This window comes from Mastigoproctus giganteus, chromosome 2 (genome assembly GCF_048544385.1).
Source record: "Mastigoproctus giganteus isolate SK-2022 chromosome 2, ASM4854438v1, whole genome shotgun sequence".
Lineage (NCBI taxonomy): Eukaryota > Metazoa > Arthropoda > Arachnida > Uropygi > Thelyphonidae > Mastigoproctus > Mastigoproctus giganteus.
The window spans coordinates 228,429,493-228,454,978 of NC_143576.1; the positions used below are offsets into that span (position 1 = coordinate 228,429,493).

The 25,486-nt window shown below is 34.9% G+C and overlaps 1 protein-coding gene across 1 annotated transcript in view; it reads right to left on the reverse strand.

Moving 5' to 3' along the window:
• Positions 1-25,486, reverse strand: part of LOC150090213 (uncharacterized) — a 184,786-nt gene that overhangs the window by 138,760 nt on the left and 20,540 nt on the right. The window contains exons 2-3 of the mRNA XM_090390206.1: positions 9,995-10,207; positions 6,182-6,216 (exon numbers count right to left, since the gene is read on the reverse strand). Of these exons, the coding sequence (XP_090246332.1) occupies positions 6,182-6,216; positions 9,995-10,207 (248 nt within the window). The remainder of the gene's footprint in view (positions 1-6,181; positions 6,217-9,994; positions 10,208-25,486) is intronic.

Below are 25,486 nucleotides of genomic sequence, written 5' to 3' on the forward strand. Positions count from 1 at the left end.
TAATTATGAGGGAATCTTTGGATCTAAGGGGTCCCTATGGACCCCTTAGATCAAAAGGGAGATCAAAAGATGACACGAGTAATTACAGACCTCATGTAACATCTGTTCCAGGGAAAATAATGGAATCACTGGTTAAAGAAGTAATGCAGAACCATTTGGACAGACATGCAATTATACTGCAATCACAGAATGGATTTGTCTAGGAGTAGTCTTGTCTAACCAATCTGATATGTTACTATGATGCAGTGACCAAGGAACTGGATGCAAAAAATAATTTTTTAACATTATATACTTAGATTTCAGGAAGGCTTTTGATACTGCTGCACATAAGACGCAGTACAAAGTAGAGCAATGTAGCATTAAGAGCAAGTTACTGCTTTGGATAAAGGGATGGTTAAGTGGAAGAAGATAGAGTGGTTATCAATGGACACTGCTCTTCGTGGACTAATGTTATTAGTGGACTTCCACAGGGTTCAGTGCTGGATCCATTGTTGTTTTCAATATTTATCAATGATACTGATGCAGATATAGCAGGATTAATGTCTAAGTTTTCAGATGATACAAAGGTTCGCAGGGTGGTTAACGACAGTCATCCATGGTAAGGTGTTGACACCATGATCAATGACAAAGCTGCAAGTGCATGTTGTATTTGTTTCTTCATCTATCAATTCCAGTGTCATAAATTCTTGTACATTTATTATGTCTCATGATATTAAATTAAAGAGGTTTCATTTCAAAAATGTAAAACTGTCTGAATAAACTGGAGTAAATTATACAGGAAGTGACTGATAGCATTCCCATGGATTTTCTTTCATGTTTAATATAAAATGTAGCAGTCAGATTGAGAAAGGTTGTTGACAATACAGTAAACCCCCGCTATTCGCGGTATCTGTATTCACCATCACCGATTTAATATAAAATGAAATCTAAAAAAAATGTGAATATTAAAGTGCCGTGAATATTTTCTGCCATAAAAAAACATGGGCGTGACTAGAATTATCTTTTCCAGTCAAAACAGCACTCAGTGGGTGGGGGGAGAGGAGTGACAAAATCGCGAGCATGGATGTTTCTCACTAATCCTTGTTCAGTAGGTGTTATGCGCTTGTCATGGAAGGTTTCATCGTTTGCTTTTAATTTATATGCTTATAAATTGAATAAATTTATCAATTTATAAACTGATATGCTTACAAAAATGATAAATCTACCGTTTTGCAGTGTAAAACAGACTTTTTAGAGCGTGTTAACGGAAGAAAGTGACTTTATTGTGGACAAGTTCTTTCTAACCCGTACAAAATTATGGCTACGAATAACAAGGGAAATGTGAAAAGATCAAAGAAGGTGATGACATTAGCGAATAAAATTGAGTTATTAGACAAAATTTCTAATGGTGATAGTGTCTCCTCAGTGGCAAAACATTATAAAATTAATGAGTCAACGATCAATCAAGAAATCGGAATAAAAAAATCCACCGTAGTGTCCGTGAAAATTCACTAATTGCTTCAAAAATTTGCTCTGTAACTCGTGATGTTAAATTAGAAAAATGGAAAAGGCTTTAAATCTATGGAGAGAAGACCGAACTCAAAATAAAATTTCATTAATTTCACTCATCATTCGTGAAAAGGCAAAACTCCTTTATCAACACTTTAGCGAAACTGGTGATAGCACTGGCGGGATAAGTTTTTTTGCTAGCAAAGGCGCTGGTTTGAAAGATTTGTTTGAAATTTCTAATAAATATTACATTTAATATTAAATTGTTTCTTATTTTCATTTCAATGCCATATGCTTGCATTTCACTATGTCCATAGTCATAATATGAAGGTACATATAATACATACATAGACAAAATTTCAGACTAGTTTTTCTTATATATTTCATACTTTGGAACAGAACCCCTTTATTACTATGGGAGCCATAACTCAGTATTTGTGTTTTCGTTATTCGCAACATTTCTCAGGAACGTAACCCCCCCGTTACGTTCCTGAGAATAGCGGGGGTTTACTGTACTAGTAATGGGGGTATGGCTAGAAAGTTGAAAGATTTTTTTTTTTTTTTTAAGGAGCATTAGCAAATAAGGCCATATTGCTCCGGGATATGCAGTGGTCATTCCCTGACCTTTCCGCATCCTCCGTATTTGGTGGTGACGGGCTCGAACCCCGGTCTAATCAAGAAGCATGTGCTATGCACTGCTGCTCCTTCCCACCTGGCTACGGAGGCGCCCCAGTTGAAAGAATGGCCATGGTATGAGCTGATTGCAATCGATGACAAAGCTGTCGGAGCACATTGGTAATGGTGTTGCTTCATTCATTATTACAGTGACTGTAAGTTCTTGTGCGTTTATTGTCTCATGATATTAAATAAAGTTGTTTTTTGCTTCAAAAACAGAAATATCTGAAAAATTTAAGAAAAACATGTCAACTTAAAATTTCTGGTTAAATTGGGGGGGGGGACCTCAATGAAAGCTAATATCTGTTACAAGAAGTTTATGAAGGGTCTACAATATCAAAAGGGGCACATATTCTAGTAATACAAACAATTCTCTGAAAGAAGTAAAAATTTTCATGCCAATCCTTGATTCAGCCACCCAAAGACAGCAGCAAAAACTGCAATAACTGTTGAAAAATGTTTGGTAACTCATTCGTAGCAATTAAAAAATGACAGAGAAACAACTGGGGCAGATAAAGAGTGTTTATCAAAATTTAACAATCAATCTGGAAATGAAAATCTGTGATACGATGGTGCAAAAACAGATCCTTCGCCCAGAACATCCTACTGACGCTACTGATTTGACCTCCCCATCTAACTTCTTTCTATTTCCTAAATATCCCAACTACTCTGAAAGTAACGTATTTTGGGTCTCTCAAGTCCAGTGGCATACATCCAGGGAATTAAAAATCAATATCGGTAAACAAGTTTCATAAATGTTCCCAATCATGCCAGAAGTGACTTTGTGTAAGCCCAAGAAACCTACTCTGAAGAGGACTAAAGCAAATAACTGCCAAGTTCAATTTTAACTTACTTATAAAGTCAATCCCAGCATTTTCTAGTCACATCTTGCACCCTCTATCTGAATAAACATAAAGTAAGTGATATAAAACTATCTAACAAAAATTGCCCGATTACATCTTTTGTGCCCATCCAAGATCTTTTTAAAAGTTTATAGTAACTTTAAAAGTACAGTAGAGCATCAATTATCCAGAATAATTAATGTCAGACCTCTTCCGGATAGCCAAATTTTCTGGATAATCGAACGTAAGGTAAGATTAAATAAATTCTGTTATAATGTATTAAGGTAAAATAAAAAACTAAATAGCGTGAAAAAAACAAATTTATTTAATAAAAAAAAATAATAATAATAAATTGTACATAAAAATTTACAGTGTGTATATTCAGATAGGTATTTTACTGCAAATTTTGGGGGGAAAAATTTTAAGTAATTTTTTAAAATAATGTTCAATCGTTTTTTGTTTCATTTGTTGTGACCTTTTTTTTGCTGCTAAATCTCTCAAGTTCCTTAACAGTATCAATTTGATTATAACCCATTCTTCCTAGTTTTTTGCCCATTTCAGTGCTGTTTCTAATGCCGTACTAGCTTCGCTACTTGTTGGCCCTGAAATTTCTTTGATGGGAACTTCCTATTCTTACTAAAATCCCCAGAAGTTTCTTATTTCAAATGAGCAGAGACAATGTCGTCATCTGATAACATTTGAAACTCTTGATCGGGTGCAACCGATAAAAACCATTCATCGATGTCTTTTGAATCACAATCTTTGCATCCAGGAATGACAGAAAGAATTTTAACAAATTCTTCCTTTGGAAGTGAGTTCGGTCGAATATTTTCACCATACGTTGTTCCTGAATCAGCCTCTGGCCTGATTTTTCGCCATCCATGGGCAAGTTTAGTTCAGAAACATTGTTCCATGCCTCAGCAATCATAAAAACTGATTCCAAAATGTTCAAATTTTTATAAAACAAAATGATACCTTCATCAGAAAGAAGCAAACATCATAATAACCTTTTTCTGTAAAACCTTTTAAAAGTCTCAATAATGACTTGGTCTAAAGGCTGAATGAGAAGTCACATTTGGTGGGAAAAATAAAACTTGAAAATTTGGATCAATGCTGTTAATGTCATTCTCGCATGGATGGGAAGGTGCATTATATAATAGAAGCAAAACTTTCCCAGTTTTTTTTTTTTTTTTTGTGGTTTTTCTGTCTTTTTTTAACTTAAGGAATAAAAAAAATTATAAACAAGTCTCGAAAAACAGAAACATCAATCCAGGCAATTTTTTGATTTTTATACGAAACAGGAAAATTAGAAAGATTTTTAAATGCTGTTGGTTTTTCAACTTACCGATAATGAGCACGAACAATCTGTGCATCCTAGTAGCATTTGCACACAGCAATTGTAACTCACTCTTTTCTCATCTTAAAACCTGGTGCACACATTTGTCTCAATTTAAAGTTTTTCGGCCAACCTGTGCTTGCCTTAAAATCTTCATTACCTCTTAATTTTCGATTAAAATCTAATGCTTTTCACACAACACTGGTCCAGACATTGGCTCATCTGAACTTCGCTTCTGAAGGAACCACAAATAAAAAAGTGCACGTTCTAAAGCAGCATTTTCAGGCTTCAACATTGTCTTTTTTCTAGATCCTCCTTCACTATCCATAGTTGACAAATTCTGATATAGCATTGGAATTTTTCTTGATGACATAAATAGTTGAAGTCCCCACATTAAACTCTTTGGCTAGATTTCCTAAATTTCATCTTTTTTAATTCTATTAATAATTTCTGTTTTTTGTTGCACTGTTAAAATACACGTTTTCTTTTTGTTGACATTTTACCATAAAAAACTGAGAAAAATAATAAATTTCACAGTTTCGGGCCGATATTATTCTTACCAAATCTGGAGCTAATCTAAACATAATATGAAATGAAGAGAACAAAATATGTCGTAGAAAATTAGGTTCACGGAAGCGAATAACTAAACTCTTATCACTCATGGTTTCCTAGAAAACCCATTAGTTCTAATCCAACATTTGACCAGATATAAGATGTAAAAAAACAAACAGAAATACTCTCGTAACATAATAAGCATTTGTCTCAAATACTACCATTAAAAAAAAAAAATCAGCCTTTCGAATTATTCCAGATAACTGACATTCTACTGTACATTGTAAATTGTACAAATCACACAAATCAAAGCTTAACAGTTTTGTAATTTTAATGTAATATTTTATATTGGTGCTGTCTCTCTCTTCTCACTCTTGTATTAGCACATGTCCATTAAAATAAAATATTTTTAACCCTGCAGCAGGCATGGCAAAGAAGTCACACATGCTGGTGTGTCATTACATTGTACACTACGCTTTATATTTTTGGGGAAAAGGCAAGGAACAGCTTAGAATGATGTATATTACATTCATTATTCTGATGTACATTAGAAAATAAGAAAATAGTATGTTTAGAAAGAGCAGTTATGTTATCAAAAAAAAAAAAAATAATAATAATAAATTACAAATACTTCACATTCACTGAACACAGCATTATAGAGCAAGCAGAAACCAAATTCTATGCAAAAATTATACACAGGCAGGCATGTGGCATATTTTGTAGAACAATGTGAGTTTATTATGGCTATACTATTTCAATTAAAAAATAATCACTGACGCATATCGAAATTAAAAAGATTACTGAGTAAATATTAAAATTTACACTGACATATTCTACAAGATTTTTTAATATTTATATTTAAGAAGGGGGAGGTTGACAGCATGTAACACTGCATGCTTAAAATGACAATGGAATCAACAAGGAGGGAGCAAATCTTACATCCCATTTTGATAGAACAGCCTATGCCAGTAAATATATGAAATATAATATTTTATTCATACTAATACTCTTTCAATGACTAATTCTTGCACTAAACAGCAGTACATATCAAAGGTCATTCTACTGTTGTTATTTTCAGTTATTCCTTGATGAAAAAGTAAATAAATTAAGAAACAAAAATAATAATTTCAAGCATATTACAATAATTTTTCACATTTCACACGATTGTAAGATTATTAGCTAGGGTTAAAAAAAGATAAAATCTGATAATAATGCTAAATATCACTAACAGAATTACTGATTTGAAATTGGAACAATCTGTAAATTTTCCCATTATTAATGTACTCACCTGAGTCAATCCACCACACGTTGGATAAGAAATATCTACAAGAAAATATAAAGTAATTTAATACACCTAACAGCTTCTTTTTAAAATAAATAAATAATACCAATAAAAGAGGTAATACCAATAAAAGAGGTAATACCAATTAAAACTCTAGGGGTTCCACCCTTGTTTTATAACAGGCTAAACATATTGAAATTTACTTGAGGAAAAAAAATTTGTTTTCTGATAATGCTGACACCTCAAATATGTTAATACCTTTCTAAAGACACTCTCCATTATTTGTAATGAGGTACTACTATTAGAGCTGTTTCAACAGCATTGCCTTCTCTTCAGAGAGCAAATGGAGAGGAGTCCTGCCAACCTGAGCTGCTCATGTCAAAATTTCTGCTTTGCTGTTAAATTATAAACATTTTATTAATTATGATTTACGAAATTTATTACATTCCTCAACTGAATTTCTATTCTTAACCATTAAGTCTTCTATTATATGAGGGGTGATCATTTAATTTGCAGACTGGTGCAAGGCCTTATCTTAATTGTCATCATCTGAATCTTCTGTGGATTTCTCCTTCTCGAAATACTCTCCCTTGAACTTTACACACTTTCTCCACCATCATACCCATGCATGAAATGCTTCTTGCAAGCCATTTTTCAAAAGACTATGAAGTGCTTCCATTGTGGCTCAGGAAGCATCATTGTGTCAGATGCGAAATGCTTGCCTTCCAGAGCTTTCAGACATGGAAACAGGAAGAAATCACACGAGGCTAAGTCCAGTAAATAAAGGAAATGTAGCAGAACTTATAGCAGTGACCACTGCCAATAAAATATTAGCTGTATGGGGACTGGCATTGTCTTGATGTAGAAACCACTTCACACCAGAAAGTTCAAAGTGGAATATGGCCGTCCTACCAAGACACTCATTACCATATGCTTCATTCATCCCTTTAACTGTTTCCGATGCATTTAAGCCCCATCTGACACAATAATGAATTGCATATCGCTGTCCAATTTATATGTCCAATGTGATACTTGCTTCAAAATGATTGTCAGTGACCCCCCTCCCCCCCGGCTAAAAACTCTCTTCATGCAACACTAGCTCGACAAGTACTAGTATGTGCACACAGAGTCTGCTAATTAGTGATCAGGGAGAGTGGCTCTAGTGGCAGTTAGGGAAAATTTGTGCAGTAAACATAAAATCTTGTACCAGTCTATGAATTAAATGATCACCCCTGGTATTTTCGCTTCCATCACTTCCACAGTTTCCAACCCACAAACGAATGGACTACTGTTTACAAGATGAAAAACTGCACAATGGGTAAAATATATGATGGGTGCAACAGATCCAGTTATGAAAAGTATCTGAAAAGTTTCTGGTCTACCATATAGGAAAGAGAAGCTAGAACACTACAAAACAGTGATCTGATTTTGACTAAAGTTGGTGATAATATTAGGAGAGATAACATTGTGAACAAATTCTAGAGTTTAAATTACTGTTTTTTACATCAATAAATTAAAGTTTCTGAAAGATCTTCATTAAAATTTATTGTATTCCTGTACTCTGTTTACTTCAATTTTAACCTTGATATAAAAAAAAATATATGTTAATGAAAATCGCTTGTTGATCAGTTGCCAAGATATCACTGTATTATTCAGCATATGAATTACCAATGACACTTTACCGAACAACATATATTTGTTCATGTCAGTTTTAAAATTAGAGCGAACAGAATTTAGAATGATTAGCATTAATGTTAATCATTCTAAACTCTGTTCACTCTAATTTTTTAGGAAGGATGTAGAGCTGCAAGAACAAGTACAGAGAAGGGCAACAAGATAAGTGAATGGAAAAAAGGGTTGCTCTTACAAAGAAAGGCTTAAATATTGCAGATTATAGTGTCTGGAGACTAGACACCTGTGAGGTGATCTGATTGAGGTGTATAAGGCATTGAACGGTTTGAGAAAGCTCAATGCTGATGGGATTCTTCCTCTTGCCCAGATTAATTGCCTGAGAGGATATAAATTCAAATTGAGGAAAGACAGTTGTAGAATAGATGTCAAGAGAAGACAAATTGCTCTGCATGTCCAATAGATGGGCTTTGAGCTATCAGACTGGTAGCTTATGAGAAAGCAGACTGTTGCTCTGCACTATTTCTGAACAAGTTGGACAAAAGGTGTTGATAGTTCACTGGTGTTGACCACAATGGGAAAAGGAAATACACACAATTACCAGGCATACCAGACATTCAAGAAGAAAAGATGAAAAGACAGGAATGGCATATCCAATAGATATCTTTGGCATATAGATCAATCACTTTTGCCTAGAACAGGAATACTGTTGTTCCCCATACAACCCCTCATACAGTTCATAATTGTTTGCTGAAAGCAGGACTGTGATAACGAGTCCCGCAGAATCGCTCGCCTCTCACTCCTCTCTATGATTATTTTCTGTCATGCACAGGTCAATTGTATGCTGGAATGGCATTTGGTAGTGTTTAGTGATCAGAGCTAGATTGAACCTTGGTGTTAGTGATCATTTCAACAAATGAAGGTCAGAAGATGCTTCTTGGGGGGGGGGGGGAGGTGACAGCAGACTGTCATTCAGTTGCCAAGCTGGTGAAAGGTTGAAGGGGAGTTTGGCGTTAATAATTTTAAGATTAGAATGATGTCGACACCATTCAATCATGAGTGTTTCATATTGAAGAATTCTATAATTAGATTTGAGTTCAATAATGGAAATAGCAGAGTCGACGAGAGAGGTGTGATTGTGGGTTTGGGCATGAATTGTGAGTTGACGGTTAAATTTCCCACGTGTCAAAAAGTGCATCACGAGAGTATAAACTTAAACCTTTAAAACAACACGTGTTCTCTGCCCATTCAATTGCCAACTGAAGACGTTATTATTTAATGAAAGTCCTTCGTAATGACTATTGGCCTCATCGTATTATTTTATTCAAGCTTTCAACTTCTTCCCTCTTCAATGACAACCAAGGATCGGATGTGTACACTTCTACCTCCTTGAGCTTATTTTAAATTCCGTTTTTCTTCATTTCCCCCCTTAGTTTCTTAGCTAACAATTCAACTAAATACTAACCACCTCTTCTCAATATACCACTGCAGATTTATTCAAGGTGAGTACCGTTTTTTAAGCAATTGCTATTCTATTATTAGATGACACAATTAATGTAGAACATTACTTGAAACTCCTTCAAAATTACTATGTCCAACTCTTCAAGTCATGTGGTGAACATGGGAGAAACATTTTTACAATGGGATAGGACAAAACCACATATTTATTCCCCTGTCATTAAAATGTTAATTTTAATGACAGGGGCATCTCTAATCAATATCATGGATTACATGCCTGGATGGCCTTGGCCAAAATACTAACCAGATCTGAATCACTGTGTTCGTTTTCTGTGGGGTTTTCAGATGGACAATAACTACAGGAATAATCCACATACCATGAAGATTTAAGTTTGAACTCACAGCTGCTATGGATGACATCTCTGAAGAAACACTGTCTGCAATTATAGCAAACTTCAATCAATCTGTAAACAATCTTGGATGCACAAGATACTTAATAAATATATTTTTGTTTGAATAAACTCCAAACCACCAATTTAAGTTCAAATACATCATAAAACACAGGAATTCAAAAAGCTTTTTCACCTTCTTGATGACCCTGCATATACACAAATGAAACATTATTTATTTCAGCATTCAACAACAAAATGAATCAGTATGCAATAGTCTATTTTCAAATATGTAATGAAATTAACACTCTTAATATTTCCATATTTTTCTTATCAAACTTACTTTTAACAGTCAGAGCATGGGGGTCCTTCTGTTTGACATTCATGTAAAGCATGCCAACCACAAAAAAGAAAACTGCAACCACCGCTACAAGGAGCCATGAAATGCAATAAGAATAATTTGTTGTATTTCCAAGTTGATCACCAGTCCTAAATTCTCCATTAAGTGCAGAATCATCTGTCATGAACCCATTGGCCTTAAGTGAGTGACTTGTTTCTGAAAATACAACATTAGTAAAAATATTTTAATGTCAGTAGAGCTTTTTTTTTTTTAAATGTACACATATCTAATGTTTACAAATGGTGGAAAAAGAAAAATTTTACTCACAGTTATAATAAATTCTCTCTCAAATGAAAATGCAATACAAAAATTGTGGCCTGAACATAATTCCAACATTCCAAGGGTATGTTTATCTCAATTTTTATAGTGGTAAACTTATAAGAAATTTAAGTAATTCATCATGGTCTGCTTCTGGTATAATTTTTAAAATATTATTAAATTAAAAACCTGTGATTTGAACTGATAACATTGCAACAGTAAAAGAGGAAGGTGTTATCTTCCGAAAATAATGTTATAACAGAAACTGAAGCTGGTTCCAGTAGAACTGGGGGTTGGAAATTTAAATCAGTCAAAGCCACCATCATTCCAATGGTTTGGGTGAAGTAACCATATCAATTAAAACTAAAAGTGTAAGGGTCAATAAGTCACTGAGAACTGAAAATTGCTGTTGTTTGAATAAGGAAATCAGTAGATTTCAAATAAGAACAAGACATCAATTTCAATAACTTTACTGAATAAGCTAATAATGTAAATTTAAGTAATGACTAACTCAACAGTATCTTTTAATAAAGATATACCTTTTCATAGTGACAGTAATGTTACCAATATTGTACCCCCCCCATCCCAAAAATAAAATTAACAGATAAAACATTCAAATTTCAAAGCAAAAGAAACATGGAAATTGTTCAAAGATAGCTTTAATATTAATTAATATAATCAACAATTAAACAATGTTCTTTATAAGTTGTAATACTGCTCACCAGGAATTAAAATGCGTAACATAATAAAAGTACTTCGAAGGTGGTAGCAAAGAACATGGTTACATAGACAGACAATTAGGAGAATGAGACAGCAGTTCACTGCATAGTGGAAAAAAATGTAATGGCTTCTCTGTACAATCTAAATTAAAAAATATTAACAAAGTAAGGTTACCCCAAGTCTTCAGGACTTCATCAGTAATGTAAAATTAAACTGTTTTAAAGTTATAGTCTGTTACGGTTACAATTAATTCACTGTCATCTCTCTTGATGTCAGAAGGGAAATTCACATTTGTGAGTGATGTTAATAACTCTATTTAATATCAAACATGTGCTATGCATCTTTAACTTTTAAAATGTAACTGCAAATAGCCTAATTTTCATATGCCACTGATGAAGAACCCAAGAATCTCATGCAAAGCTATACCTAATATAACTTTACATGGGAAATTCTTGCAGAAGCCACACGATGTTATTCAGATTTTATCTATAACACCCATGCTAAATTTCAGGAAATAAAAATTTTAAATAATAATAATAATAGTCTGTCTACATATAGGATCCGTAGCTGAGTGATCAGGAACGGGAGTGCAGTAGCACATGCTCTTTGAGTAGACCGGGGTTCAAGCCCCTGACTACTGAATACGGTCGATCTGCCAACCCACACTGGACCACCTTGGCAGATTATGGTCCATTTTCCTCAGCATGAACTGTTGAAGAGGCTTCCATCCTGCAGTGGGTTGATAATGGCTGCAGTTTACCTTTTTTTTTTTTTTATAGTTTTTCATTATTTCATACATGGGTAGACATTTATTATTATGATATTTTTAAGTTTTATTTCCTCAAACTTAGCATTGCTGTTATTAATGGGTTCCGAGCCAGCTGATACAGCCACCATCATTCCTTCATTTTGTGGTAGTCATCTGAAGAAATTCTCCATGTACCACATCCCAACTGGTAAGGGGCTTCTTAAGTTTTATGGTTAGCTGTTAATATTTTTCAATTTTTATTGTACAATGAAGTCATTAAATGTTTTACCACTATGTAGTAAAGTACTGTCTCATCCTCATAATAAAAGTAACAAAGTTTATGCAATCTCACTCCTCCAATGCATACTATTTAATAAAAAAAATCTTTATATGGTAACAGAAATTTCATATAAATGAGATATTCTCAGTGCACAAATTGGAAAATATTAACAAATAGAAAGATAACACTCAGCAACAAAAACAAAATTAAAGTATTTTTGTTAAAAGTTTATCTACACAAAAACATTATATGTAACTTTGCATTAAGTTTGACATGTGAATGCTATCATCAACTATGAATATGCACAAACTTGTAAATCTTCACATCTTGAAAAACTTTTTTTTTTTTGGAGGTTTAAGAATCAGAACACCTTAAACATAAGTTTAATTTTTTAAATTACAATAGCCAACAAAAAATATTTTTTGTCACATATTTAGCAATGAAAATATGCGATTCTGGAAGAAATAAACTTGCTAATTCTGAAAATCACCATAAAAAGTCTATCACGTCTACATCAAAAGATGTACCAATGTTTAATGTTAAAATAAAGGGATATATACATATAATTCAAGTTTGTAATACAAGTGTAAAAAAATATATGTTCTTTATAACACATTTAACTTCAGAAAAATATCATAAATCATAGCGAAATAGTTATTTCAATAATATATAATCAACATACCTGTAATTGTCTTTAAAAATGGTTGCTACTAAGGGATTTTCTCGTATTCCTGCTTACTCTCCTTCACAAGAAACCAGCAGTAATCCCCCATCGTTAGAGGATCCCAGCGACCTTAGTACTGCTTTTCCATCATGGAAATATTTTGATGAAACCATTCCCCTTGTTCATCATTCACATCTCCCAGATTTTCAGGGGGAAATTTGATATGGGAATGGAGAAAATGAATTTTCAATGACATTCGACAGCTGATGTTTTTGAAGCACTCAAGTGAATTAGACACCAACATTTCATAGTTTTCTTCTTCCCTATTACCAAAAAAACCATTTACTACTGCCTTAAATGATTGCCAAACTGCCAATTCAACCTCCTCTAACTGGGTTTCAACCACATCATCTTTCAGGAGTTTCCCAATTTGGGGTCCTACGAAAATTCCTTCCTTAAGTTTGGCATATGATAAATTAGGAAACACACCTCTCAAGTATGCAAATCTGTTACCTTCTTTATCTAGTCCCTTCAAGAAATTTTTCATCAATCCAAGTTCTATGTGCATGGGTGGAAGAAGAACTTTGTTTGATTGCAATAAAGGAATATATTTTACATTACATTATCCTAGTATGAACTTGTTCTGCTTGTCCCAATGTTGCACAACATAATGTTCTTCTTTCACACAGCTGTCCCACAAACACAAAAGACAACATTTTGTGAAACTGCCCTGCAAACCAACAAGCAAACCAATAACCTTAAGATCACTGCATATGTTCCAACCATAATTCTGGTATTTTATAGCATGTAGAACCTTAGACATGCTTTCATGACTTTCTTTAAGTCCAACTGAATGAAACACAGGAACTGATAGAAATTCGATGCCATTATGAAGCAAAACTGCTTTTAAACTTAATTTTGAGGAATCTATAAATAAATGCCATTCATCTCACTTATGCACACCTAGTTCTTTCAATAGTCCAATAATGTCTTTGCAAAAGCACACACTGTCCTCTGTAGCAAAATATTTCAAAAACTTTTCCTACTGCAAGGGTTGCGGGCCAAACACTCCTACTCTCAAGGGACTGTTTATGTTTGGAGGATATTTTTACAACCCTGAGAATGTGTCACAATCAAGTTAATACTTGGAAAACCTTGGCGCATTCTACAAAAATCTTCACCAAAAACTGTGTGCTCTCTTCAAATTGTAAATTGTTGCATTGGAATTTGAACCTAAGAACCATAGGTAAAAGTCTGATTATGTTTATCACAAGGAAACCAAGACCAGAATCGATTGCTAAAAATTAAGAAAATTAGCTTATGTCTGTTAAAATAAAAGTATGTCATACATTACTGGCTAGATTATACGAAATTGGCATATGTTAGCATATTTATTTAGAGGTAAATGCCAATTTCCCTCTAAATAAAAATGTCTCTCTATATTTAATAACTGTGACGTGATGTGAAACTATCATGGTGATTTTTGAAATCTATGCATAAAAACTGGTTAAAAATAGCATTTAAGTTCTTGGAGGTGAAAATCGTGTTGGCTAATGTTATCAACCAGAACAGCACTCTGGTGGCCTGATTTGAGCACTGGCCAATATTCTATACCACTGTTTTCAAAGAACCAACTTAAAAAAATAATAATAATAATAATATATATATATATATAATACAGTCGATTCCGGTTATTTGGGACTAGTGCATTTTGGCCCGATTAAGCGGTTGCCCCAATTATCCAAAGTTTCACGTAAAAAAAGTTAAAAATGCAATGGACCCCCGCTTTGCAATTGGTTCACTGTACAATCAAATCACATTAAGATGGACATGCCATAGTAAAGTACCATTCACTATACAATGTGTAGTAAGCACTGGTCATTGTGATCACGTTTGTGAATTGAATTTTAATACTATTAAACAGTGATTCTAATTAGCAAAAATAGGAGGAATATTATCCACAGGCTATAAAAGCAAAGATATATTAAGCACGAATTTATTACCTTACCAATTAAAAAACTAAATAATACATGAAAATCAGAAGAATATACGTGATAATTGGAATAATTAATATGTACTGTAATATATACATACGAACTAGTTGACATTTCTGTTCACTGACATGGATGGGGGTTAAAATTTAAAACAGTAAAAAGATAAGCAATCAATAACAAAAAACACGGCACACAAATTGCAAGTAACACGATACGCACAAGTGAGAACGGAGTAACAAGTTACGAAACTTTACAAAATAGGAATGAAGAGAAGATTATGAAAATTTATTTTTTTATATGACTGAAGATTCCATGGAAGTGTAAACACATTTCGCTATAATAACCCACAGAAATGTCGGTATTATCGCAAATTCAATAAGATCGAGTTTACTAGCCGTTTATGATAGATTGCACTAACAGAAAAGCCCAATAAACAGGTGACTGTAATTGTTTTTGTTGTTTTATGGTTGTGACCTCCAGAAATCCAACCGAACAACGTGGTACGGTCGGAGACAATCATAGGGTAATTTCCAGTGATGCAGTCTCCTGTCCGGATTAAATGGCATATTGTCCCAATTAAGCAAAGTAAACTCTGGCTATTTTCTCAATTGGGTTCTGTTTTTTAAGATTTCCCGATTAACCGGAATCCACTGTATATATATACTGGTGTTCAAAGGAAGTGTATCACCCCTTAAAATTGTAATTGTCATACAAATAACGTAAGTATATGGCAAATATTTCTTACAGGTTAGCATTAGCATCAGATAACATTGACACGTGTAGGTGATGACGTAATATTGCATCAGCTGTTACTTTCAGCTATATAAGCATGCTTTGCAAGAGTTGTAGTCATTCCTTGCTTGTGCCAGGATGGAGAGTTATGTGCAGTTGAAGCCATGAAGAAAGAGTGCTATTGTTCCTTTTCTTGAGGAAGTATGTTCTTCTGATCATATTGCTTAGAGTGTCTTGTAATCAGTAGACAGTGAGTAGATTTCTTTCAAAACTCAAGAATACTGGTTCTGCTGATAGGTAAAAAGAAACTGGACACAAATGAGTCTCTATGCCAAAACAGGAACGCATTTTGAAGTGCTTATGCCTTAAAAACTGTAAAGCTTCTTTGTCTGAGCTGAAAAGAGAATGGGAAGAAAATAAGGAGTGGTAACAAGTGAAGTAACAGTCAGAAGACTCCTCTTTAAAAATGGACTTGTAGTCAGTCGTCCTAAGAAGAAGCCCCTCCTCACGCAAAAAATTAAAAAGGCCCAATTAATTTGGTGTAAGGAGCATGTCAAATGAACTCCTGAGCAGTGGAAGTCAATTATATTCTCAGATGAGAAATTCAATCTGCATGGCTCTAATGGGAGACAAACAATTCACCGTAGACATGGTGAAGAATACCATCCAGACTGTATGGTGTCGACAGTGAAATTCCCTACCAGCCAAATGATATGTGAGTGCATTTCGTATCGCGGAGTAGGTTACCTGCAGTTTATAAAAGGTTCCGTAAATGCCAATGGATACCTGGTTACAGTGGAAGGCAAACTGCTGCCAACCATTAGAGACCATTTCAACCTGCCAAGTAACTGCATCTTCAGTACGACTCTGCCCCTTGTCATTGGGCAAAAAGTGTAAGTAGGCACTTCTGTAGTTACTTTAGCTTCATTTCTGCATTAGAGGTTCGACAGTAATGTGTTTACATTTGTTATAGGTGAAAAAATGGTTGGAAGAACGGTCCATTACAACTGTTAGCTGGCTGGGAAACAGCTCCGGCCTGAATCCTATAGAGAACTGTTGGCATCGTGTGGAATCTACAGTTGCCAGAAAGAAACCAAAGACCCTTCACGAACTTTAGGAAGCCATAATTCATGTTTGGAACCAAACTATCAGTTGATTATCTTCAGAAATTGATCTTGTCAATGCCTCGACAGCGTGCTGCTGTCATCAGGCCCAGAAGCGTTTCAACTAAATATTAGTTTGCACCTGGTGAACTTTTCATTTTGTTTTCCATTTAAAATGATAAACTGAAGCAAATTAAGGGCTTCTGATAACATTTCAGCCACAATTGTCATGTTTACCAAAATTATTGTATAAAAATTGCAAATGCTCATTTTGGAATATTTTGAGAGCACCTGTCAAATATTACTTAGCTTTGCCTTAACTATTAATAAATATCTTTTGTTTATATTTCTATTTGTGATGCTAGTCATTAATGTAACATATCGCGAAAAACGGTTAAAAATATGAAATTCCTAAGTGATGCACTTTCTTTGAACACCAATGTACATACACAAACTAACCTACCATTAATATCTATATAATTGCATATTTACAAATAACCTTAATTTACAGGAAAACTAATAATGTGTGCTGTAACTGTTAGGGCTATACCAGACAAGCACTTAAAGCACAGGCATTAGCTGGCAGTACAAATGCCTCCAAAACGGCAAACTACACATAGCGTTCCTAATGTCGTATTGTTTCAAACTAGAAGGGGTGTTTCTAATGACCCACCACCAGCAACTCAATTTTTCTATTCTCAGTTTCAAAATTGATGATGTTCAAGCTGGAACTACTGCGCATTTATGTATACAGTTGATTACGAGTAGAAAGAAAGCAGAAAACAGTTTACATTCCCAAACTGTAACGAATTAATTTTGGAAACATAAAGTAGCTTCCTATTAGATTTTACAGCAAGGGACTACTCAGAATAAAATACAGAATTAGCATTAGTAGAGGCATACGATGCAAGAAGGAAAGCTTATGCAGCATCAGCCAAAAAAAAAACACAAAAACACGCTCCAATTTCACCTCTCTGTGCATTCCAAATACCTGTCCAGCTCAGCCTTAAATTTATTTAAGCTATCCTTCCACAACAAAAGATGGAAGTCTGTTCCACCAATCAACTACCCATTGGCTAAAGGCAAACTTCTGCACATATATCCTACAACTGTCTTTCCTCAATTTGAAATTATGCCCTCTCAGGTGATTATTCTGAGCAAGAGGAAGAATCCCATCAGCATTGAGCATGCTCAAACCATTCAAGGCATTATACACCTCAATCAGATCACCTCGCATGTTATACCTATTGTTACTGTCTTCACACCAGTTGACATTATTTCCAGATGGAATACTGATAAGTAGTTTCCATTCATCTGAAGCAGAAAACATTTTCCACTACCCACACTGCAATGGATTACTTTCCATGCAATAAAGGTTACTACTGTTTGATTTTATGAATGCTCATGCGAAGTTCTTTCGACACCAGTTTTCGAAGTTAACACAGCTATTAATAGAAATATTTTCTTGAAACCCAGAAAACATGCTGTACCGATATTGTTCCCTGAAAACAATTACAATAAAGCAAACTTTTCTTTTATCAAATGAGCATAGTAGTGTTATCAGTTTCTTCTAATAGATGAATTTCCTTGATTTTTTGTTACTAGACTCAAAACACATTAAAGAAAGGAAGAACAATCTTTTTGTTTTTCAAAAACAATTTATTGCATTTCTTTTGGTTGTGTTTCTTATGCCAAGAAACAGTTGCATGAATTTTATTTTTTTTTTCTCTAGTATCACAATCGCAACGATAGTGTACATTACAGCTTACTGCTTCCTTTCAATGCTTTCACTATACTTTTCAAAAAAAAAAAGAGATGTTATAAAATTATTTCAGATGCAGAGAAGGCACCGAAGTTATGTTTGAAATGAAAAGTTCAAAATTCATTTTGGAAGAAGAGACCGCACGTGATTTTTTTTGTTAATGGCAACAATAGTTCTACCGTTGCAGTGTATATTCTTCAACAGTTTTCTAATTACTGTTTTGATCTTATTTAATAATAATAAGGTTCTTTATTAACTTAAATTATGCACATTCGTGATACTGTACACAGCTAACCAGAGGAGTCTAACAATAAATTGTCTATACAAGTGAACAAGCTTGCATTTTGTTAACTAATGAAACAGTACCAAAATAGAAGTGATATTAACAATAAATATAACGTTCAGAACATGGCTTTCTGATTCTTCTGATCATTACATAGTTCATCCCAGTTTGGAAACATGTCTTTTCCAATTTTGATCCAACACTTTGCTTTATTTCTTTGTGGAGTAGTCTTTTAATGCCTGGTTGTACAAGGCAGGCCTCCTTTCCACCTCACAAATAAACTTCTGTGTAAAGCATTGTCCTCCCCAAAGTATAACAAATACACAAATAAGGGCTTATGGGGAGAATTTCTCCACAGGTGATATAAAAAAATATCGTCACTGGCATTTGCAATGCCTTCAACAGCGTTAGCAGGCATTAAATGCCAGCTAACATTGTCCAACATAGCATTTGTAATGTACGTCTAGTTTGCACAGCTATTCTCTGTTTCCTGTAAAACTAGGCATTCGAAGGCATTTCCAACATTGCGCTTTGCTTTAAGCGCTCGTCTATTATATCCCTTAGCCTTTATGACTCTAGCCTCTCTGAAATGCTCCCTACAAGTGATTTTGTAAATGTCCTCTGACATTTTCTGCCATGAAATAGCAGAAAATATCAGAGGACATTTACATAAACTTTCAAAGCAGTGACTAGTTCAGATCTGTTTTTTCGACAGTCTCTCTCTCCTCACACACATCCAAATCATTCAGGGGGGATTAAGGTCAGGGCTCACCAGTCCAATTTTTTGATACACATTCTCAAACCAATCTGGCACAATACAAGCAGTATGACATGGGGCTACTGTCTACTGATACAGGTATAGGTCTTCTCTGACATGCTGCCACAAGCAGGTAACACATTATTGTCCAGGAAGTCTATGTATACCTCAGTATTCATGGTTTTGTCCAAAATAACCAATGGTCACAGGGCCAAACCATGAAAAATAGTCCCAGAACAGCATGCTGCCTCTGCCAAACTTCACTTTCAGGACAATACAGTGCAGCAGGTAGTTTTCTCCGAGCATCTGCTACACCCAGGCATGACCATCAAACTGGTCTACCAGTTTGATGGTACCCTGACTCACCACTCTAAAGCACGGCTTTCTATTGGTCTATGGTCCAAGAATAACAGGCCATACACCAAGTTAGATGACATCTGGCATTAGTGGGGGTTATTAGCAGCTTACGGACAGCTACACAACCAGGGTAACACATATCATGCAGTGCCCTGCATGCTGTACTGTTGCTGACATATGCCCCAATCGTCTCACTTAGGGCCTGTGTGCTGTGACAGAGTCCACCTGTGTTCCTAATGGACAATTGTTTGCAGGGCTCTCCTGTCATGTTCCATCAGCCTCAAGTTTTATGGGTCATTTCGTGACAATTTCAGCACCAGCACACTTCCATTTGTAGATTGCATCACCAATCATCGACCTAGGGATCTTTAGTGACATTGAAATGTCATGTACAGACCAGCTGCCTATGTGGCACCTTACTATTATTCCATACTGGAAATCTGTAAACTCAGTCAATCATGACATCTTGAATTCACAATCATACTACTGTCATCACAAAGACCTACAAGCATATTTGTAGTTGTGTCCGACACATGAAGCTTGGATAGAATGTGATATTAACGGTAGGGCAGTGTATTTATAAGTACCCCAGTACCTTAAATTTTTTAATTTCTTTTTTTTTTTTTTTTCGTTCTATTAATGCATTAAGTTTGTTTAAACTTTAAACTGTAACTGGTTGGTTGGAAAAAATTGCAAAAAACTTTCCACTGTTCTTATGATTTATGATTGAGCAAATAGGATAAAAAAAAATTGTGAGCTTAAATAAGTCAATTTTTTTTTATTCACACATATGAATGAAAGTGATCAACAAATTTACAAGAAAATTTATAATTAATTTAATGCAAAATTTGAGCTTGTTTGTATGAAATCAAATCCTCGAACACATACCCTAAAGGGCACAGCTGTTACTGTATCACCAATGAAACAATCCTCTATACAATCAATTATATCCTTCAAATAGGGAATGCTATAGATTACATAAAACTGCATTATTAAATTATATAGATAAAAATATATAATGCATGTTGGTTAATGCAATAACCTAAAAGAACAGTTAACCCGAAAAAAATTTATAAAATCAAAACACAGTACTACTTTAAAAAGTGAGAACTGTTAAATATCTCCTAAAGAGATATAGAATATTATCTCTTCATTTTCTTGCCTGCCATGTGATTTCCATCCCACGACATAAGAATTAGATCCTGATCAGCAAATCAGGATCTAACTGAAGTTTACCAACAGATACTATTGCAGATGAAAAAAAAGGTGGAAAGGAGGAGAACATCAGAAAAAGGAGAACAGAGGCAAGAGATTAATAAAAAATGACAAACTTTTTTATTATATCCTGAATTTGGGCTTAAACTTAATTTCACTAGCAACAAATTAATTTTATACTGAGATGGGATATTGTATTAGTAAACAGTCCTATGGACTGTTTACCAATTAGTTTACCAAACAGTCCACTGGACTTTTTACCATTACAGTATTCTTTCAAACTTGGGTGCACCCAGGATTTTTCTGTCTGTGCATTTCTGTTACACACCAACTGATTATGACAGATTATGGATAATACTCATGTAGACTTTGCCCTCTTCAGAAATGTTGAGTCAAAGTTTTGTTTTTAACAATGGCCCTACTGTCTAGACTTGGCTGTCAAGAGCATTTCCAAAGTTTCACCACAAAGAGAGCTGAAGTGTTTCTTTTCTTTTTCTTTTTGAACTGGCTGAATTATTACATTTCAACTTTGCAACCAAGAAATACTGTACATCAATTCTTTCTTATTTCATAATAGCTTCTGCTGCATCATCTATTTCTTTAGCTTTAACAATACTAAGAAGCTGAACAAATGTCCACAAAAAATTTCAAATTTAAAGATGGTGCATTATTAAATTTATGCAATTTGGCATTTATAAGAACATAAGTTTCCAATGGGAACAATATAGCTACATGCAGAAGGAAATTACTTCCTCACCAAACAAAAAAACTCCTTTTTAAAGTGACTCACCTCTGCCATCTGTTTGGCTAGTCTCATAGGAAAACTAAAAGTAAAATGGAAAACTTTAGTTACTTTCAATTTTACTTTTAATTTTCCCTAAGAATTTCACCAAACAGACAGCCAAGATGAGCCACTTTAAAAGGAAGAATTGCTATTTTATACTATTATTTAATAGGATTGAGGTGACAAGCAACCTACTGAGCTACAATTTTAATAAGAACAAAAGAACACAATCTTCTCTTGTTTTAGACTGTCCATGGCCATAGCAATAGATCTACCTAAGACTAAGTGAGAATCACCCTGTTGATTTATTTTGCAATGGTAACTAACTTCCAAAATAGAAGTGGAAGAATTAACAACTGTGGGTCTAGCAAATTTATATATCACACACTTCAACACATCAAGGAGTAATGACCTCAGTTAAATGGAAGTGATGCACGCTTGATTGAGGTGCTATGTTCAGATTTTCACACTTGGCATAACATTTAATACCCAGAGAAGGGAAACATGAAGAGACTAAATTTTCTCTATTTAACAATTCCACACTCATTTCACCTCTAAATTATTGTATTCACAGTCTCAATAGTTAAATCATTAAAACAAAGTTAAAAAGTTATCATTTTTTACATTTTCCATATTTTTCATTTTATAATATGGCATTATAATTTTTATAACAAAAAGCAGTGTCCACACATGAAAGCTTTCCATTAATTTTTTTTCTTGATCAAAAATACTATACACATTATAAAATTAAAATATCATTTTTGTATTAGAAATAGTATTTTTTTAAACCTATGTAGTTGTATATTTTTGAACAACATTTAAAACAGCTATACATCATTATCTCCTGCTGAATTTTTTTTTCCTACTTTCTAGAACACTCTTCATGCATTAGCATTAGCATAGGCATTTGATGCAAGAAAGCAAGCTTATGCAGCATCAGCCAAAAAAAAAAAATAAAGTAAAATAAATAAATAAAAAATAACCACTTCCACTTCACCCCTCTGTCCGTTCGAAATACCTGTCCAGCTGAGCCTTAAACTTATTTAGGCTATCAACTTCCACGACAAGGGATGGAAGTCTGTTCCACCTACCAACCACCAGCTGGGTAAAGGCAAATTTCCGCACATCTATCCTACATCTGTCTTTCCTCAATTTGAACTTATGCCCTCTCAGGTGATTATTCTGAGCAAGAGGAAGAATCCCATCAGCATTGAGCATGCTCAAACCATTCAAGGCTTTGTACACCTCTATCAGATCACCTCGCTGGTGCCTAGTCTCCAGACACTGTAATTCGCAAAACTTAAGCCTTTCTTCGTAAGAGCACCCCTTTGTTCCAATCACTAATCTTGTTGCTCTTCTCTGTACTCGTTCCAGCAGCTCTACATCCTTCTTGAAATGAGGCCTCCAGGCCTGTACACAGTAGGTGTGGCCTGACCATTGCCTTATACAAGGGAATAATCACCTCCTTATCCCTGCTAGAAAAATTCCTATATATCATTGACAATACACCATGAGCTACTCTTGCAGCCCGTCTGCACTGCTCAGAGAACTTCATATCTGCCTGCACAACCACCCCCAGGTACCTTTCATTCTCTACCACTGTCAGTGTAGTACCACAGAGTTGATACGTTGCTCTAGGGTTGCTGTTTCCCATATGTAGTACTTTACATTTGTCAACGTTAAACTTCATTTGCCACCTCTCAGCCCATCTGCTCAACCTTTCCAGATCCTCTTGCAGCAGCATAGTGTCAGTAGCGTCCTTGACAACCCTGCCAACCTTCGTATCGTCTGCAAACTTGGACATTAAGCTTGATATACCATCATCAATATCATTTATAAATACAGAGAACAATAAAGGACCCAATACTGAACCCTGAGGGACTCTACTAATAACATTAGTCCACGATGAGCAGTGTCCATTGATTACCACTCTCTGTCTTCTCCCCCTCAACCACCCCTTTATCCATAGCAGCAATTTGCCTCCAATGCCACACTGCTCCAATTTGTGCAGCAGTATTCCATGTGCAACAGTATCAAAAGCCTTTATAAGATCCAAGTATATAATATCCAAGTTATTCCCTGCATCCAGTTCTTTTGTGACTGCATCATAGTATCCAATCAAATTGGTCAGGCAAGACTTCCCCTTAACAAAATCATGCTGTGTCCGAGCTATAACTGAAGTCTTGTCTAGATGATCCTGCAGTGCTTCTTTAACCAGTGCCTCCATTAATTTTCCGGGAACAGAAGTTAAACTCACAGGTCTATAATTACTTGTGTCAGCCTTTGATCCTCCCTTGTGAATTGGGGTCACATTTGCACATCTCCAGTCCATGGGTACCTCCCCTGAGTCCAAGGAAGCTCTCATAATTATGGCTAAGGGTTTGCTTACTTCCTTTGCTGCCTCCTTTAATATAACTGGATAGATCCCATCCACCCTAGGTGCCTTTGTGTTTATCTTCAACAATTTCTCCTCCACTTTACTCTCAGTTATTAAAAGATTCTCTAGCTTACTGCTAGAGTTGAATACACCTCTGGCATTCCCCTCGCTGAATAACTCCTCATGTGTGAATGTCGATGCAAAATATTCATTTAGTTTGTTAGCTACCTGAGCAGGGTCATCAACAGTTGACCCATCGATATCAAGTGGACCAATCTGATTCATCCCCTTCCTTCTAGAGTTTACATAAGTAAAGAACTCTTTGCTGTTTTTCTTCGCATCCCTTGCCAAGGATCTCTCGTAATCTGCCTTCGCCTGCCTAACCTCCTTTGTAACTTGGTTACAGATCAACTTTTATCTATCATAGACTTCTGTGTCACGTGTTAATTTGTATATATCCCATGCATTTTTCTTCTCTGCGTTAAGAATCTGTGTTTCATGCGCTAAGAATCTGCAGATAAAAGAACTACTAGGTGACAGTGATCATAGTATATTGAAGTGGGATTTACTTAAAGATGTTAACTACCATCAAAGGTAAAAGTAAGGGTTTTTGCTTTTGTAGGAAACCACAGTGGTCTCAGATAGTTTTTAAATTCTATAAAATGGAACCAACTAATGATGTTACCAACAACAAATTCAAAATGGGAAGCATTCAGGGAAATAATCATAGAAGCTACTAGGCTTTTCATACCAATGAAGAAATACCATTCAAGGCTTAGACCTAAATGAATATCACATGAACTATTGTGACATGTGTCAGAGAAGAAATCAGGTGATACAGAATATAGTTTATAAACTAGTCAGTAATCAAGTCACAAAGAAGGTTAGGCAAGCCAAGGCAGATTACAAAGTCTATGTCAAAGAATGCCAAGAAAAGCAGCAAAGACTTTGTTACTTATAGAGAAGTGACAACATCCGCAGCATCCGCCAGAGGTGCTTCCCACGCTCACACTACTACTCTGTGCCGAGCACTTACTAGTGTGATTAGAGCATGTGACGCATTTTTTGTAACCAGTACAATATCTCTAGTTCTAACCTTTTAGAATTTTTGAATATATGACGTCACAATCATACTTCCTGCAGTTCTACTGCAGTAAGTATGATTGCAACAATGCAAGTATTTGCCATATGATTGCAACAATGCAAGTATTTGTCAACAATTTCTTTTTTTGTTACATTCCATTGTTAGGTGCCTCCAACAGTTGTGTATGTCATTTCAACTACAAGATCAGATACCTCAATCGAGACATTTAGATACTTTGCGGTCACAAGTATATGTTTCATACTTTAGTTATCATAAATCCATTGTATATTGTCTTCCATAAATTATAGAAATTTGTG